This window comes from Cibotium barometz, chromosome 12, assembly GCF_041138505.1.
Source record: "Cibotium barometz isolate CiBa-2024 chromosome 12, ASM4113850v1, whole genome shotgun sequence".
Taxonomy (NCBI): domain Eukaryota; kingdom Viridiplantae; phylum Streptophyta; class Polypodiopsida; order Cyatheales; family Cibotiaceae; genus Cibotium; species Cibotium barometz.
Genome location: NC_141057.1, coordinates 20241250 through 20258654, shown reverse-complemented (window position 1 = coordinate 20258654; position 17405 = coordinate 20241250). Strand labels below are relative to the sequence as shown.

At 49.2% G+C, this 17405-nt stretch overlaps 1 protein-coding gene across 1 annotated transcript in view; it reads right to left on the bottom strand.

Moving 5' to 3' along the window:
• Positions 1 to 1154: 1154 nt before the first annotated feature.
• Positions 1155 to 17405, bottom strand: part of LOC147633153 (26S proteasome non-ATPase regulatory subunit 7 homolog A-like) — a 73610-nt gene continuing 57359 nt past the window's right edge. The window contains exons 2-10 of the mRNA XM_086806186.1: positions 11745 to 11837; positions 11580 to 11661; positions 11197 to 11293; positions 9003 to 9078; positions 8854 to 8912; positions 8513 to 8635; positions 8377 to 8434; positions 8201 to 8286; positions 1155 to 1448 (exon numbers count right to left, since the gene is read on the bottom strand). Of these exons, the coding sequence (XP_086662312.1) occupies positions 1380 to 1448; positions 8201 to 8286; positions 8377 to 8434; positions 8513 to 8635; positions 8854 to 8912; positions 9003 to 9078; positions 11197 to 11293; positions 11580 to 11661; positions 11745 to 11837 (743 nt within the window). The 3' untranslated portion in view covers positions 1155 to 1379. The remainder of the gene's footprint in view (positions 1449 to 8200; positions 8287 to 8376; positions 8435 to 8512; positions 8636 to 8853; positions 8913 to 9002; positions 9079 to 11196; positions 11294 to 11579; positions 11662 to 11744; positions 11838 to 17405) is intronic.

Here is a 17405-nt window from a genome sequence, read left to right as displayed (position 1 = left end):
AAGGAATCCAAAAGCCTCTATATTTCATTTATTTGTCCTTGCAAATTCATTGCAAAATTTATGCTTTCTTTTCTTCAAAAAAATGCTTTCAACCATAAGAACTTTGGGTTCCAGAGTTGCTATACTAACTTCATGAGCTGAACAATTCAAAAATGATCTTTATCGACAAAATAACTACTCTATCATAATAATATCATATGGATGCCCAATCAAGCACCCAATGTGAGTAAACGTGGATGGCAAAAGGGAGCCATTGTAAGCGAAGTAAGGATGCCCATAAGAGTGGATACCCTTATTTGGTGTATGGGGCACCCAATGTGGTTGATGTTGGGTAATATCCATCCGTATGGGGGAAGAGTGACAGGTAGTAGAAGGGTGGTGCAAGTCTCTGAAAAAACTAATCACTTGATCCCGACCACAAGATAACCAACATGATAGTTCGCTAATATCATAGAATCATCAAATTTCCTACCTACGTGATTTCTTTCGCAAGCTCTTAAGAATACTCACTTATAAACTAGGGTGGGATGGGGTGACTCACAAATGCTCTAGCAAACACTCGCTAATAAACCGGAGTGAGATGGTGTGCAAACCATATCAACTTGTCAATTCAATTCAACTCACTTTGCCCACCTTGCTACACATGTTTGAAGCATTCATGCTGTGATTGAGATAGATGGCAACATGGCACATGACATAATGACACTTGACATAGCAAATCCCCATACATGGCCATCACTCTAGAACTTAGGGGTGCTTGAAACAATCACCAAATTTGAGTACATATCACACAACAGTACTAGAAAGATAAACCCCCCAAGATTTTTGAGCTTGGCTTGAAAGTAGAAAGTACACATGTTACCACCCACACACACAATTGCCGACGCTCGCACAGGGGAGATTCACCCACAACCTAAGCCAAATAATTTCTAGGACAATTTGTCCCCTATATCATGAAGGCCCCGAATGAATGCCGAGCTACAGAAGATCACCACCAAGATTTGTTTTACGAACATGCAGATGAGAGCCCACACGTGTGTAATCTTGCTGCTTTCTAAGCCAAACCCATTTTCATTTGTAGTTGGTAATCTAATGATGGAACCCAATCACAAGGTTCCCTATTTTCAAATATCATAAAAGAGACCACACCATAATTCTGACATTTTCCTTGCACTCACTCAAGAAGAATACACAATTCTATGCCCTTCTTGTATAATCCACAAAATACAATATAAAAAAGAGGGGTCCACTTTATCACTACCAGCCAAACACAGAGGATGCATGTTTGAAGAGGCGCACACTCTGGAAAATGGCACACAAAGCAAAAACAGAAAAATAAAAAAAAGGTGAACTGTTGTGCTGCTGGTGGGGCGGCTTCATTAGCCAGCAGCTGAAATGGCCGGCCCAGAGGAACTATCAGCAAGCTTCTCGTGTTCCTTGTTCAACATCTACACAAAGGCATTACATAAGGTCACATACTATGAAGTTAAAAACACAAAACATAGCTTGGGAGGGAGGAAGTACTTGTAATAATCTTTGCATCAATAGTATTTATAATCATACTATCTTTCTAAACTATCTACTAATATAATTATTTGAAACTTTATATATTACAATAGTATCTTTGCATCAATAGTATTTATAATCATAGATGGTGAGTACCCGCTCGCTGAAGCTTTCGCCGCCCCCCCTCGAGCTGTCTTCGCCCTTCCCCGCCTGCTCGCACCCCCCCTCCCCGCCTTCGAGCCTTCGCCTCTCCCCGCCTCCTCGCACCCCCCCCTCTGCGCCCCTGTGCTCTTCGCGCGCCCCACCCCCCCTTTCGCGCCCATCGCCCCTGCCCGCCTGCCCCCATCTCCTTCATGCCCCCCCGCTCCCCCCTTCCTCCGCGTCCCGCCCCCGCCCCCCCCTTTCGCGCTTTTCCCGCCCCCTTTTGCTCCCCGCTGCCCGTTTCCCGCCTCTGTCTTCCGCCCCTCCCCCTCTGTCTTCCGTCCCGCTCCGCTTTTTCGTGCAGCTTGGTTCTTGCAGGACCCTCCGTCTTCGCTGCGCCCTCGACTCAGCTTCAGACTCTGATGGAGGTTCCTCCCGCCCCACCTCAGAGGGACTCTTCCGCAACCCCCTCGCCCGCCCCTGAGGATACCCCCATCAGGCTTTCTCCTTCGCCAGAAGAGGAAGCGAGCCTCGCCTCAGAGGTGGAACGCCTCCAGGCACATTCCATCATTTGCCATATAGTTGGCACTCGCCCCAGCAGAGGGGAGATCCGGGATCTTCTCCAAGCCCGCCTTCTTGCAAATGTGGGCAAGATCTTGGACGTTCAGTTACTGGGCCGCGGACACTACCAGATTGAGTTCGAGACAGCCCAGGGCGTGGCCCAGGTCCTAGCCATGAGTCCCCTTGACATCAGGGGTGCTCAGGCCTTCTTCAGACATTGGCAGCATGGTTTCGACCCAGCAGCGGCCGAGCAGGGAGAGTGCCTATTCCATGTCACAGTTTGCTTTCCTGGACTTCGACGCGAGTACCTTCCGCTCCTTTCTAGGAAAGGTTCATTGGTGGGCTCGGTGCTTGAGACTGGCCCCACAGCAGCTTCAATGGTGGCTAGAGCAGCTGGCCTTCCTTCGGTTAGAGTTTTGGTTCCTGACATCTCCTCCCTTTCGAAGGTCATTGAGTTACCTAGGATAGGGGGGGATGGATTGATCAGAGAGTGGAGTTTTCGGGGCTCCCGAACTAGTGTTTTATATGCACGTAGGTCGGCCACCTGGCCAAGGCCTGCCCTCGCAGGAGACCCCGACATTCACCGCAGCAGCAGACCTCCGATGGCTCGCCCACAGATGCGTCTCGGCAAGCAGCCTTCGGAACACCTGCTCAGCCCACAGAGACCTCTGATTGGCAACCTCGACAAGGGCGCCGTAGAGGGAGACAACCACAGCAGCATGCCCAGAGACCAACGCAACAGCAGACAACCTCAACATCATTGGGTTCCAGTGAGGAACAGCTTTGCTCCCCTCCAGGAGGAGACCCCAGCGCAGACTAAGGATCAGGAGATGCCAGCACCCCCCCTTCTCCTCCACCCGCCCCCCCCTCCCGCCTCGCTTCCACCCTCGCCTCCTCCCGTTCCTGCTCTCGCATTTTCAGCGTCTCCTTTCCCACCCCCCTCTCCCCCCCCTCCTCCCCCTCCGCTCGCCTCAGCTCCCCGGGAGGCACTGGCAGTACCCTGGCGCTCACCTGCAGTCCGGCGGGCACTGAGCACCGACCTTGCTCGTGCACCGCATAAGAGACCTACCACGCCGATTCGTGCTTCACGGATATCCTCCATCCGCATTCGGCTGAGTAGTCTCGACACTAGACAGCGCTCGGAGGCTTTCGACTACTCCTTTACACGCCTTTTTGGAGCGGAGGGCCCCCATGAGCCAACACCCATCAAAGGTGATACCTCCCGCCCGAGGGGAGGAGGCACTTGATTCAGCGGTGGCCTTCTCCTTTCCTCTTTGCAGCACTAGCGACCGGGAGTGGACTCTGGATCTCGCTCTTAGTATTTTGAGGACACAAGCAGTTGAGTTTTCTCACCATGTGAGCGATTTGGAGATGACAGACGTGATAGGGGAGTTGGCACATTTCTTTGATACCGGGAGTGCGGATGCCTCTGGGAATCGACACTTGGTGGTTCGCATAGTGGCAGACCTAGCGCAAGACCCTGGCTATGTATGCATACATGAGGTTTCTCTCTCCGAGCGGGAGGCAATCGCTATGGGACATAGCCACTGGCGCCTGGTCCGAGACTCTTGCAGCACACCGGGTGGGCAGATTCGTAGCCGCTTGGATGGGGATTACTCTCCATCCAAGCCGCTTGCGAAGGCCCGTCGTATGGCTGAGAGCCTCCACCTCAGCACGTCATCCATGAGGATCATCTCATGGAATGTACAGGGCCTTGGCGGTGCACACTATGTACGTTATCGTGGTTGTTTGAGGCAGGAGCTTCAGAGATGCCTAGTTGGGGGCAATATTGATATTCTGATGATGCAGGAGCACCATTTCAGTGAAAGCAGAATTCGGAGATATGGTTCGGTGATGCTTGGTAGATGGGACACATTTTGGTCTGCTGGTTTTGGCCCCTTGGGTGGGCAGGGAGGAGTATGTATTTTCATTGCGGATGTATGGCGGCAGGCCATTGTGGACCGCGGGGTCATTGTGCCTGGTAGAGCGCAGTATGTTATTCTGAGGATGCACAATGAGCACTTTGGTGTGCTCAATGTCTATGCGCCCAATCATGCTAGTGCCAGAGCAAAGTTCTGGACCCTTGTTACAGATGCATTGCCCGAGGCCGCACATTGGTGTGTCGGGGGAGACTTCAACATGCTTGAGGACCCGGCCGATAGGGTGGGAGGCGGTCATGTTACAGTGCACGGCACGGAGCTTGCAGCTTGTATGACACTGCGGATCACTGATGCATGGCAGCATGAGGCTCTCTCCCGTTCTCAAGACAATCTTAGTTTTTCTCGATCGAATCGCCGACAGGGAGGGACTAATCTATCACGGATTGATCGCTTCTATCTGGGCGACAGGTTCGGGGTGCGTGGTGGCTCCGTTGGCATTCTCGCTGGCACCTCTTTTTCAGACCATGCGCCAGTTATTTTGACACTAGAGGAGAGGACACGGGAGACTAGCTTGAGTTGAGGATCCCAGAGAGGATACTTACAGACCCCAGTCTTTCTGAGGACATTGAGAGGATATGGCATGATAGCCAGAGCTCTGACCTGGATGCAGCAGGCCAGTGTGTTCAGGGACTCATCGAGCTCAGCTCTTTTTTGCACGCTATAGCCTTGACATGGCTGGGAGAGACACGAGAGCGGGAGCGTCGCTTGAGACGTAGCCTTGCTTTGCTCTAGCGTCTTCAGGAGTAGCAGCCTACATGTGAGTGGGTGGCGTCCCAGCTGAGCCAGGCACGCCAGGAGGTTAGAGAAGTAGAGGAGCAGAGACACGAGTTCTACTATCATCGCCAGGCCTCTCAGTGGACGCAGCTTGGTGATAGAGTGACTGGGGAGTTTTTTGAGATCACCAGACCCCGCCATGCTTGAGCAGGAGTACGCCAGCTCAGGAGGCAAGACGGATCGTTAGCCACTGAGCCCGGGAGATTAGAGCTATTGCCACTGAGTTCTATAGACACCTGCTTTCAGCAGAGCTGCCACACGGAGGCACGTGATGCTTGCAGATAGACTGTGTGGGCCCATGTGCAGAGGAGGGTCACAGATCGTATGCGCACAGTGTTGGGTGAGCCCCTTTCAGAGGATGAGCTTGTTGAGGCTTTGAGGGTCCTTCCGCGTCATAGTTGCCCTGGGGAGGACGGATTGACGCCTGCCTTTTTTATGCGCTATTGGGACCTTTTGGGGCCAAGCCTCCGTAGGGGTTTTCAGTATGTTTTGGACACTGGGGTGATGCCACAGAGTTTTTCAGAGGGCTTGATCTTTCTTATCCCCAAGGGGGAGGGAGTGTCAGATGATATTCGACATTGGAGGCCTATTACGATCCTCAATACTATCTACAAGGTCCTAGCAAAGGCCTTGAGTTTGAGGATCCAGCCCTTCCTTGGGGATTTGATTCATGCTACACAGACAGGATTCGTCAAGGAGCGCAGTATCCTTGACAACATTTTCCCCTTTTGGGAGGCGACGGCCCGAGCTAGATTTCTCGGTGAGGACTTGGTCGTTATGCTTCTCGACTTTGAGAAGGCATACGATAGAGTCGATTGGGGTTTTTTAGAGGGCACTATGCTTCACTTGGGTTTTGAGCCAGATTGGATTCAAGGAGTGGCGGCTCTATGTTCCACAGCTCGTAGCCAGGTGTTGATGGCAAGAGGACGAGGGCCAAGTTTTGAGTTGACCAGATCAGTCCGTCAGGGATGCCCTCTCGCCCCGTTCCTTTTTCTTTTCTTTGCAGAGGCTATGAGCATGTATCTGACAGCAGAGGAGGTTGGTTTGAGAGGACTCCTCCAGTCCGAGGAGAGGACGTGCTCGATTCTGAGTTTGCTGATGACACGGGATTGTTTCTGCATGGCCAGGAGGCCAATCTACAGAGGGCAGAGCAATCGCTACAGGTTTTTAGTGTGGCTTCGAGAGCATTGATCAATTGGCGCAAGACAGTGGCTTTTTGGATCAGTAGCGCTCCCGCTCCGGCATGGAGCCCAGACCCGGGTTTTAGATGGATTCCTTCTCGCACAGCAGTGCGGTATCTGGGATGCCAGATTGGACTTGATTTGTCAACAGACCGCCTCGCTTCTTCTGAGCATTCGGAAGAAGCTTTTATATTGGAGTACAGCTCGGCTATCCTTGGCTAGGAGGGTGGTGGTGACAAATCAGGTGCTTTTAGCGACTATGTGGTATATCACGTCTTGCTGGGTTTTCTCGAGCTCTTGCATCAGCCACGTACAAAGGCTGATCAAGAACTTTCTTTGGTCTGGGCGGGATGGTCAGCCAGCCCGGGCTAAGGTTGCTTGGGCAGTTATTACTCTTCCGTTGGCCCAGGGAGGCTTGAGCATTATAGATCCAGCTGATCAGAGTAGAGCCTTGTTGGGGAAGCTTATTGTTCGGGGGCTGCTTCCAGGCGATGAGCCTTGGAAGGAGCTTCTTTTTTAGCGGCTGCAGGCTAGAGCTCCCCCAGCATCACAGGAGTTCCTGCAGGATTTTTGGACCAGGCTCTGGGCTAGCAGACAGGCACGCAGGATATCGGCTTTCTAGTGACTGGTTGCCCACAGGGGCTCTGCAGTTGGCACCTGGCTTGTCTACAGTGGCCTTCCGCCGGCCTGCGTCCGATGCAGCCACCCATTGGAGACACAGAGACATTGCCTATGGGACTGTCCACAGGCGCAGCAAATTTGGCTAAGGATGCTACGTATTTTGGCCCCCCTCTCTCCAGAGGGCATGTATACGTGGGAAGCCGCTGCTTGGTCGACTTCGTCAGGACCAGCTCTGGGATATGAGACAGAGCAGGACAGCCAGGCCATCAGATTCATTGGGGGCCAGCCTCGCCTTGTTCCTTCACCGGATTTCTCGACAGCCGGCTGGACACAGGAGAGGGATATACGATGGAAGCTCCTCAGCCACCTCACCATATGGTTCACTTGGAGAGCCCGTTGTTTCAGGGCCTTTGAGGGGAGACTAGAGCCACCAACAGAGACTGTTCGGGCTATCTGGCAAGAGTTGATTCACACCCTGCGAGGACAGTATGACCGCATCCGGGGCGACTCGGATCGAGCGATCTTGCGGCGCCAGGCCTTCTACACCACTTGGCGCAGCGGCCCTTTCTATACTCTACACGATGGGAGCTCCTCAGCAACCTCACCATATGGTTCACTTGGAGAGCCCGTTGTTTCAAGGCCTTTGAGGGGAGACTAGAGCCACCAACAGAGACTGTTCGGGCTATCTGGCAAGAGTTGATTCACACCCTGCGAGGACAGTATGACCGCATCCGGGGCGACTCGGATCGAGCGATCTTGCGGCGCCAGGCCTTCTACACCACTTGGCGCAGCGGCCCTTTCTATACTCTAAACGCGGGTACCCCCCGCTGGCACTACACGCCACTTGTTTGGATTTTCCTCCCTCCTATTGTATGATATAGCCTCTCAGCTATTTGTACTTTTATAGCTATTTGTACTTTTATTTGTACTTTTCTGCACCTAGGGAGAGTCTCCCTAGCTGCCTTGATTGGATCTCTGCTCTGCCTTCTTATGAGCAGGAGAGGGGTTTTGTAGCCCAGTGGGTTTTTTATAACTAATGAAAGGATCTTTTCTCGGGAAAAAAAAGTATTTATAATCATACTATCTAGTATCTCTCTAAACTATCTACTAATGCAATTATTTGAAACTTTATATATTTAGATAATTCTATTTTAATTTGATATAATATACATTTTTATGACTCCTCACTACAAAATTCCCATCGATATATTATGTATATTTAGTGTAAATTAGCATATTATATTACTATCACATATTATTTTAAGAATGAAATAAAATACAAATTAAGACATCAATATAATAATGTGATATATAAAAAGCATATACTTCTGTTTAATGAAGAAAAAATAGAACAGTATGATTACACATGTAAAGACATAAAATACAGGTTTATTATCTTTGGGTAAAATCCACCCCCCGTGCGGTGCCTGGCCCACAAACCAAACAGTCTAAGCATAGCATTGATTGAAAACATACCTTGTTGTTGATGAGATTGTGCAAGGCTATCACGCTTCGTATAAGTGATGCAAGGTAAATGACTAGCATCATGTCATTCGTTTTCACTGTGCACCCCATACAGCATATTAAACATTTCGACTGAATGGAGGCGGCATCACAACACAAATAAGGCAATCAAAGAGTCACCCACTTACCTGCAAAGGACTTTACAAGCTCATTAACGTTCAAATTTGGGAGTAGATTGAAGACATCCTGCATGGGAAGGAAGAGAGCTCGTTAAAACCAGCTATGGTTGCCAAACCAAAAAGTTAGAAAGCTACGGCCATGTACCTGTAGGTGGTAAAGGATTTCATGGTTTAGGGGCAATTTTCCATCTATTACATAGTCCAAGTATGAATGGATTTCCTTCAACCGTGATTCAAGACCCTTCAATGCTGTCAGTTTTCCGCTGACCTGTAAAATCAGTGATTTTATCAAAACCATGAAAAAAGAGGTATTTAACCATATTATCGAAAAATAGCATGAAGAAAAAATCCTAAAAGAAAATATCATTTTTTCCTCTCTAAACAAAGCAGATAAATCCTAAATTTTTTTAAATAAAATCCCCAATAGATAAACAAATATATAACTGAAAATGCGAAGTACTTAAAGCCCCCCAAAAAAAAACACACCTCTGTTGCAAGAGTACTTATGGTTGTATCCTTCACATCCCTCAATAGATGTTCGACTCCTGAAAGGATTGAAACAAAGCTTCCTTAAGAAACTCGTATGTGATACAGAGCACAAAGCTTCAAAAGTGATTGTTAAAACCAACACGAACCAATTTCCTCCGCTTCATATGCTCCGATTTCAGAAGGTACATGCACAAAGACTTTCTGGCTTTTCTGTGTAGCATCCTGCATTAAAAAACTTCTTTCAAAGACAGCAAATCCCCTCTATTTTACAAAGACAATGTAGCAAGTGGTAGCGCAGATCTCAGAGTTACTTAACAATTAACAAGAATAAACACAATTAACCATCATGATAAAAGTAAGCACCAGTAAAATAGTGACACCACGCTAGGGGTCAAAGACGGGCCAACCCCCACCCCCAACCCTTTTGTATTTGTATTAACAAAAGGAGTCATGATTTGTACAAGATCAAGGGTGATCCAATATAATCAGTACTGCTGCCCAACTGGAGTAGTACAAGTCGTCGTTGAATCTTTTGCTCCACAGCTTTGATCTTCGATCCTTCTCCTTCCCTTTTGCACATGTGGGAATCTCTAACCTCTGCACCTCTTCCCTAACCCATAAGTTATCTTTGGGAAAGCTCTGGCCCCTCTTCCCTGAATTGAGACTATTGGAGTACCCCACCGCAACCTCTCCTTTCAAGCCCAGAGGCCACACACAGCGAGCAAGAGGTGTCAGACATAAGTTATGCATCATAGTCAAGGGGGTCCACCAAGAGACTCAAAACCCACACACACTGGTTGTAGATCAAGGCGTAGAACCTTACATGAAATGATCAGCAGGAAACACTCTTAACTCTGCGAGAGTTCACCTATGATTAAAACATGAAACCCCGGATGTTTGGTTTCTCTGTTTGTAAAAGGATGGTCGGATGGGTTCACATGCCAAGATACAAAGGTGCCTATGACCACCCCTAATTCCAGATAAGAGGAGACATTACATGCATCACTGTTAAGCTGCGGCTACACAGGCAACATGAAGAGGACCTTGCGTGAATTATGTAATGAATCGTAAAACATTGTACCTTTACATCCAAGGGAAGGAGATGTTACACCCAAAGGCATCATATACTCACCGTCAAAGCAAGGACAAGAGACAATGGAGCTCTTGTATGTGGATACCAAGGAGCCACATGCAATTAGACTGTCTGAGAGGTAACCTTATTGTAGCTACAAGCATCTACTCACCAGTCAGCCCCTATAAAGGGCAGCACTTGACGTAGATAGGCCCTGATAGAAGACATTGCAGGTTTATGAACTATGTTTTGCAGAACAGATCAATTTTATGAAACGTTGATCATATCAGAAATTTGAATGCTCAATTTTGTTGTGTTGATAATATCATAAACTCAAAGGATGTTCTATCCTCCTCGCAAGGTAATTTCACCCCTCCCTCCTCCCAATGTGTGGGCTGTGCAGGCTGGTGTCTGCAATGCTAAATGCTAACTATTTTACCCCACCACACCCCCCCCCCCTTTTTTTGCACTCCTGTCCGCTTTTATAAGGACAATAAATCTGATTCTATTAATTGTATGGCATATATATAGGGCAGCCAGGTTGCCCAGCACTGGCCAACATTGATCCGCAGTTTGGGTATGTTTCGTTGCCCATAACTGGCTGGATGGCTGCCCAAAGCTGCTGCTCTTACCAGCTGGTCATGACTACAACCTTGTGTGTCTTTGGTCTGCTTCCTTGCTCCTATGAATCCCCAACCCACCCTCTTAAATGCTTCTTAATCACTGGCCCTTTACAAATCAACCCTCATAGCATAGCATAGTTGCATTCGGTACTCGCACTTAACCCCCTGTACATACGTTATGTGAAGTACTATATGTACTGTTCTGTACCTAGCACTTTAAAATTTATGATTTGTACATCAATCTATTCCTCGCTTGATGCTTCATCTTAATTAATCAACTTCATATGAGATTTAACATATACCCAAGAGCTTAGGTTCTATGAAATTGCCTCAATTCAGTGTGTATATAAGCATGTGCAAATGTATATAATAACTCATTGTACTTACTCTCAATCAGGAGTCTTCATAGCTGAGTACAGTACACAGCGTACTTAACATCCTAAATTCCTATGCAGCATGGGTTGAATTCTCTGCTGATTTCTAACCCTAGCTATGTACCATAGTATATAAGACATGCACTGGGTATTGATAGGGACTGAAGCATGTGATGACGCTTTTGTCAACCTCTCTGTACCTAGAAATGAAAAAATTTACTTCTGCTGCTACAATAGCCACATGCAGCACAAAAATGTATAGTGAACTCACCTCCTTGACTTCTTCGACTGCATAGTAAGCCTTTGTTGGTATTCCTAGCTCTTTGGGCTCCACATCAATAATTACAAGCACAGGATTCGGAACATAGCTGCCAACATAACAAACAACACAGTTAAACTACTAGTTTCTTTCATTGTCTCTTAGCTATTTTATACCACTTTTAAGGATGGAGATATCTTTAAGCTTCCAAATTGAGAAAGACTAGACGCAAATTATTTATTTTAGTACATACACCAGCAGGACCTAATAAAGCCATGACCAAACATCTTGCGCATCTCAAACCCTTGCATGGTGAAGAAGACACTTTTTGGAGTAAAAACCCAACAAATGCAAGACAGCTTTTGAAGTTGAGTTTAAGAAGGTTAGACACTCACTCTCTGAAAAGCTCGTGTATATTCAGATCATTCTCCCGCAACTTTGGCCCAGTACTATACCAGCCCACCACATGCTCCTTAGCTGCCATATATTTACACAGTTTTACAAAAGGTATGATCCAAATACAACACCAGCCAACCACAGTTAAATGAAATGGCACCCACCATTTATCCTTTTGAACATGTCAAACATTGCCTCATGGTAATTGTGGTCCAAAAACCAGATGCTAGGATCCTTGTCATCCTCCTCAAATGGAACTGTGGAGAACAAAAAAATAGCAGCAATATATTTGCCTGCTTCTCTCTCTCTCTCTCTCTCTCTCTCTCTCTCTCTCTCTCTCTCTCGCAGGCTGGACTGCTGTTCGCTGGTTCGCTGGTTCTCTCTCTCTCTCTCTCTCTCTCTCTCTCGCAGGCTGGTTCGCTGGTTCGCTGTTCGCTGTTCGTGCTGTTGCTTGTTTCTCGCCCACCCCTTCGCCCTTGCCCTCCCCTCTCGCCCACCCTTCCGCCATTCGCCCTCCTCGCCCTCGCCCTCGCCTTCGCCTACCCTCCTTGCACTCCCCTCTCGCCCAGCCCCTCCCTCACCCTTGCCTACTCTCCGCCCCTCCCCTCCCACCCACCCGCCCGCCCGCCAAGCACTCCTGCCTCGCCTGCCTGCCTGCGCTCTCTTGCACTGCCTGCCCTTTGCCCCCCCCCCCCCCCCCCCCCCCCCCCCCCTGCTGCCTACCTGCGCCCCCCCCTCACGTTGCCTGCCCTTCGCTCTCTCTCTGCCCTCCCCCCGTCTCTCTCTCCTGTGCATCTCTCCCTCCCCTCCCCTCCCTCCCACCTGTGTGCCCTCTTGCCCGCCTGCACCCTGCCCTTTGTCCCCTCCATCTCTCTCTCTCTCTCTCCTGTGAAGGTCAGCACCATGTTGAGACCAACCCTGGTCTGCTGAAGTAACAGTCACAGCCCACAAGGATTAACGACAAAAGAAACGTCATGGGGGCACGTATGGAAAAGCTTGAAAAGATACTGAAGGATTTGAAGAAAACCATGGGCAGCAACCTCAACACTGCCCAGAAGAGCCTCCTCGATCGCATTGCTAAGCTGGAGACCAAGGCAGAAACATGGAAGAAAGAAAAGGAAACAGTGCAGGAGGAGATTGCCCAACTTAAAGGCGAAGTAGCTTCACTGCGTGAACGCCCAGAAGAAGGGGAAATCCAGGCAGACAAAGAAGCCATGAAGGAGGAGCTCACCCAGACGATTACCAAAACCCTAGAGGGCAAGATGGAAGCAGTAAGAGAAGGATGGGTGGAAGTGGTCAAAAAAAAACATTAAGAAAGAAGTACAAGAGGACACGCACATGGTCCAACCCACACTAGATGAAGAGAAGATGAGGAGAATCCGTCGCCTGAACATACACGTGACAGGTATTCCAGAGACAGAGGGGTGCACCCCTGAGGCGGACGGCCGAAACTTATGCATAAAATTAGGCCATGCGGAGGATGCACCACTTCCATTCTCCAAGATATGGAGGACAGCACCACCCAAGGACCCCACCCAAAGTAAAGCCCTAGTGCTACAGTTCGCAGACGAAGTGAGCAGGCAAACCTTCATAAGACAGAGAGTTATTCTGAGAAACCTACCAGGGGACCCCATCTACTTTGATGATGACCTAACTTGGATGCAGAGACAACATAGGAAATCATGCATGCCACAAATTAAAGCAGCACGTGCTGAAGGGAAAAAGGCACATTACAGAGACGGCCATGTATACATAGAGGGCAAGATGGTGGCATAGCGCCATATGGCCTATGGGACACAGGAAATTATCAAGAAGCACAAGGAGATATATGCAGCAGTTTGGAAATGCAATGGGGCTCTATGGACACATCCAGGCAGACTAGAGGAGGTTATTGAGAACCGGGAAATCATGTTTCTGACAGAGACCCATGAAAGCCCAGAGAGAGGCCTACCACGAGTAGCAGGGTACCAATGGGAATCAGTGTATAGACAAGGGATGCGACAGGGCACTTCCAGAGGCTCACGTGGGATCCCTGTACTATTCCGATGAGCACTACACCAGCGTATCAGGGTGGTGTCGAGAGACCCAGAGGCACGCTACATGCGGATTAGCCTACAGCTCTCAGAGGTGAGAACAGTTAACTTGGCAATATGCTACTTCCCACCGAAGGGGTCGAGATTCAACACAGGTCACATGGAGGACCAGATTGGAGGAGGAGAGGAGAGAGGGGCCCTTCCTAGTGAGTCTCCATACGCCACTCTTTCCGCAGATATCCTACACTATTCGGCCATGGGGGAGGTTCTCTTGATGGGGGACTTCAATGCACGCACACAGAATCGACAGTGTGAATCATTCGACTTCACAGATCCCCTCATCCTACAGGCACTAAACGATGTAGATGCAGGGACCACGAGGATGTCAGAGGACAGTGGGCCAGACAGTACAGGTTATGGGCAACACCTTCTGGACCTGGGAGCTAGACACCATCTCGTTATTTATAACGGGATGTCACAATGGCCAGAATCAGGAAGACTCACATGTTTCCCATCATCAGGAGGCAGCAGCACTGTGGACTACATATTGGGCTCGCGGGAGAGCACAGACCTAATAGACTCTTTCACTATCCCTACATGCCCCATTGGTGTGGACCATACTTATTTGGCTTTTTCTTTTAGGAGCTCTCTTGATCTGCCACCCCCGACCACTCAGGCATCTCGTACCATCTTCCACTTTACCCGGGAGCTTGCAGACGTTTATGATTCAAAAGTACATGATGGCCTCTTTGGTATGGACCCTACAGCACCCATCGATGTACTGACAGCCCAGCTTTCACACTTACTGCACACAGCAGCTAGCCACAGCTTTCCACACCATCTCCAGACAGGGAAGCCACCTAGATCCGGGGACATGCCCCAAAATAGATGGTATGATAATGGGTGCAGAGAGCTTCATCGACATCTCCGAGCCCAGATAGCGAAAGGGGAAATAACACAGCAGCAGGCCAATAGACAGATGCGGTCTCTTACACGCCGTAAGCGACGCACATATGAGGAGGCTCAATACTGGGACATCTACCACATGCTCATGAGCAAAGATGCAGCCACTGCTTGGCGACAACTCAGAGAGCCACGCCCCCCCACCCCGATTACTGATCCTCAACGCTAGCAGAGTTATGCAGAAGGGCTTTATGATGTTCCGCACCAGCCACTCATCCCTCGCCCCACCGAGATTCCACCGACCTCATCGGTTTTCTTTACTACCGATATGGTATCTCGAGCTATACATAGATTCCAACATGGGAGAGCTGAGGATCACACCGGCTTACAGGGTGAGCATTTCATTTATGCAACTGACACACTCTCCTTTTATTGCTTACCTCTTTAACATGGCTCTGGTAGAAGGTTTCCCAGCTGAGTGGATGATGCACACTATTGTACCGATCCACAAAGCTGGGGACATGTTGGACCCCGGTAATTACAGGACTATCATGATTGGTCATACCTTGGCCAAACTCTATGGGGCTATCCTAGAGGCAGAATTGAGCACACGCGCTGAGAGGGAGGGGCTTCGTGCCCCTGGTCAGGCAGGTTTTCGGTGAGCCTTCTCTACTATTGATCACATTGTCACCCTGAGATGCCTGATTGACCAAACTCGGGAACGGAGACAGAGACTCTATTGCTGTTTTGTGGACTTCCGCAAAGCCTTCGACACGTCCCGAGAGAGCGCCTCTTCCACCGCTTACAGACACTGGGCATACCCCCCGACATGATGTGGGGGATTTACAGATTATATGAGCAAGTGTTTGGACGAGTTAGATGCCCAGGGGGACTATCAGATATGATTGCCAGCACCATTGGTGTGAAGCAGGGCTGCCCTCTCTCCCCGACACTCTTTGGCTTATACATCGACGAGGTAGTAGACTACATCATACGCGGAGGAGGCTCTGGGATTGACATCTCAGGTACGACTGTACACATTCTATTATATGCTGATGATATCATTCTTGTGTCGGATACTCGGACAGGGCTACAAAGGCATCTACAGGCTCTGGATACTTTCTGTGTGGAGCGAGGACTCACAGTGAACCTTGGGAAAACCAAGGTTATAGTCTTTCATACATCAGCAGCAGTCAGATGCCAGACTATCCTTACACTAGCCCGGGGACAAGTAGAGGTGGTGGGCTCATATGTATACCTTGGGGTCACATTTACCAGCTCATCAGGGAGATTCTCTATGGCACAGGCAACCAGAGACAAAGTGACACACTACCAGACACCACGGCTACACCACAGAGAGATCGCGGCCATCCGGTCTCGACACCAGCAGGAGGTCGAGGAGCAGTTGGCACATTTTCGCTCTGATCCAGGACACATGTTCCAGACATTTACGGCATCCTCAGATCGGATGTATGACATATTGTACCCAGACTATGGGACTGGATGGAGTTAGGAGTAGATAACATATCATACTTGTATCACCCCTTCAGCATATAGAGATGCATTAGTAGCCCTAGTACTCCATCCACACCCTCTCGTTTGTACACCACCATTGAGTCCCCTATGGTCTTGTTGTCATACTTGTACATTTTATTCTCACTCCACATTTTCCTCTTGATGACTGGAGGAACATCATTGTACTACTTGTTTGTCTCATAGGCCAATTTTGGCCTTTTGCAGACGTTAATATATCTTTCTTTCTTTCTTTCTTTCTTTCTTTCTCTTGTGCTGCGCGCTGGTGTCCATGGCGCTCCGCCTTCCATCTTCCCAGCCGCCCTTGCTCAGGCCCCCAAGGTAGCAACTAGGGGAAATAACACAATGAACCTACAGGAGCTGGAGGCATACATCAAGACAGTGGAGGACAACACCAAGAAATTACTGGGTGAACAAAAGAAGGTGCTAGACAGGGTCCTGAACCAACATGAAAAACAGTTGGAAGGCCTCCGCAAGGAGATACAAGGAAAGAACAACAGGATTGAAGAACTGACAGCCCAAGTGAACCACCAGGAAGAGGTGATTCAGATGTTGAAAGAGACCCAGCTGCAACAAACAGGAATGCCAGAAGCTGCCCCAATGATAGGGGAACTCCAGGCAGAAATGGAAGCCCTAAAGGCTACGGTCAAGGACCACACAGTGGAGGAAGGGGAACTGAATATTCAGGAGGGTTTAAGGACTGACTTGGAGCAGTTGAAAGCTGCGAGTCATAAGCTGCGGGAAGAACTGCAGACCACAAAGAAAGATTGGGTGGAGGTGGTGAAGAAGCACAAACCCCCGCAGAGCATCATACATGAGACTCTCGAGGAGAAACGCAGGAAGGATAGGGCCCTCCATGTGCGAGTACGAGGGCTTCCCCAAAGGAGGATGCCATGACACTTTGCCAGATGCTAGGAGTGAACAGGATCGCCCCCCCCCTTTGCAGACACATGAAAGGCAGGAAAGGATATGACACGAGAGCGACCCCTCATCATTAGATTCCCTGATACCACCAGCAGACAGGCCTTCTTAGACAGGCGGGCTGCCCTCAAGGGCACACAGGTGTACATGGGAGATGATCTCACTCCAGCACAGGTGGCACACCGGCATGAGGCGATGGTGACTGTTCATGAGGCCCGCAGAGCAGGCAAGTGGGCTATCTACAGGGATGGTAGAGTCATTATCACTGAGCGCCGTCACAAATAGGCACGCAGGGTCTATGAGACCAAACACCTGGGTTGGCAGTATGGAACTGCAATTGCATGCTATGGTCGAATCCAGGAGGCTTGAGCGAGATTCTCACAGGCAGGGATGTCATTTTTTTTTTACAAAGATTCATCAGAGCCCTGAGAGGAG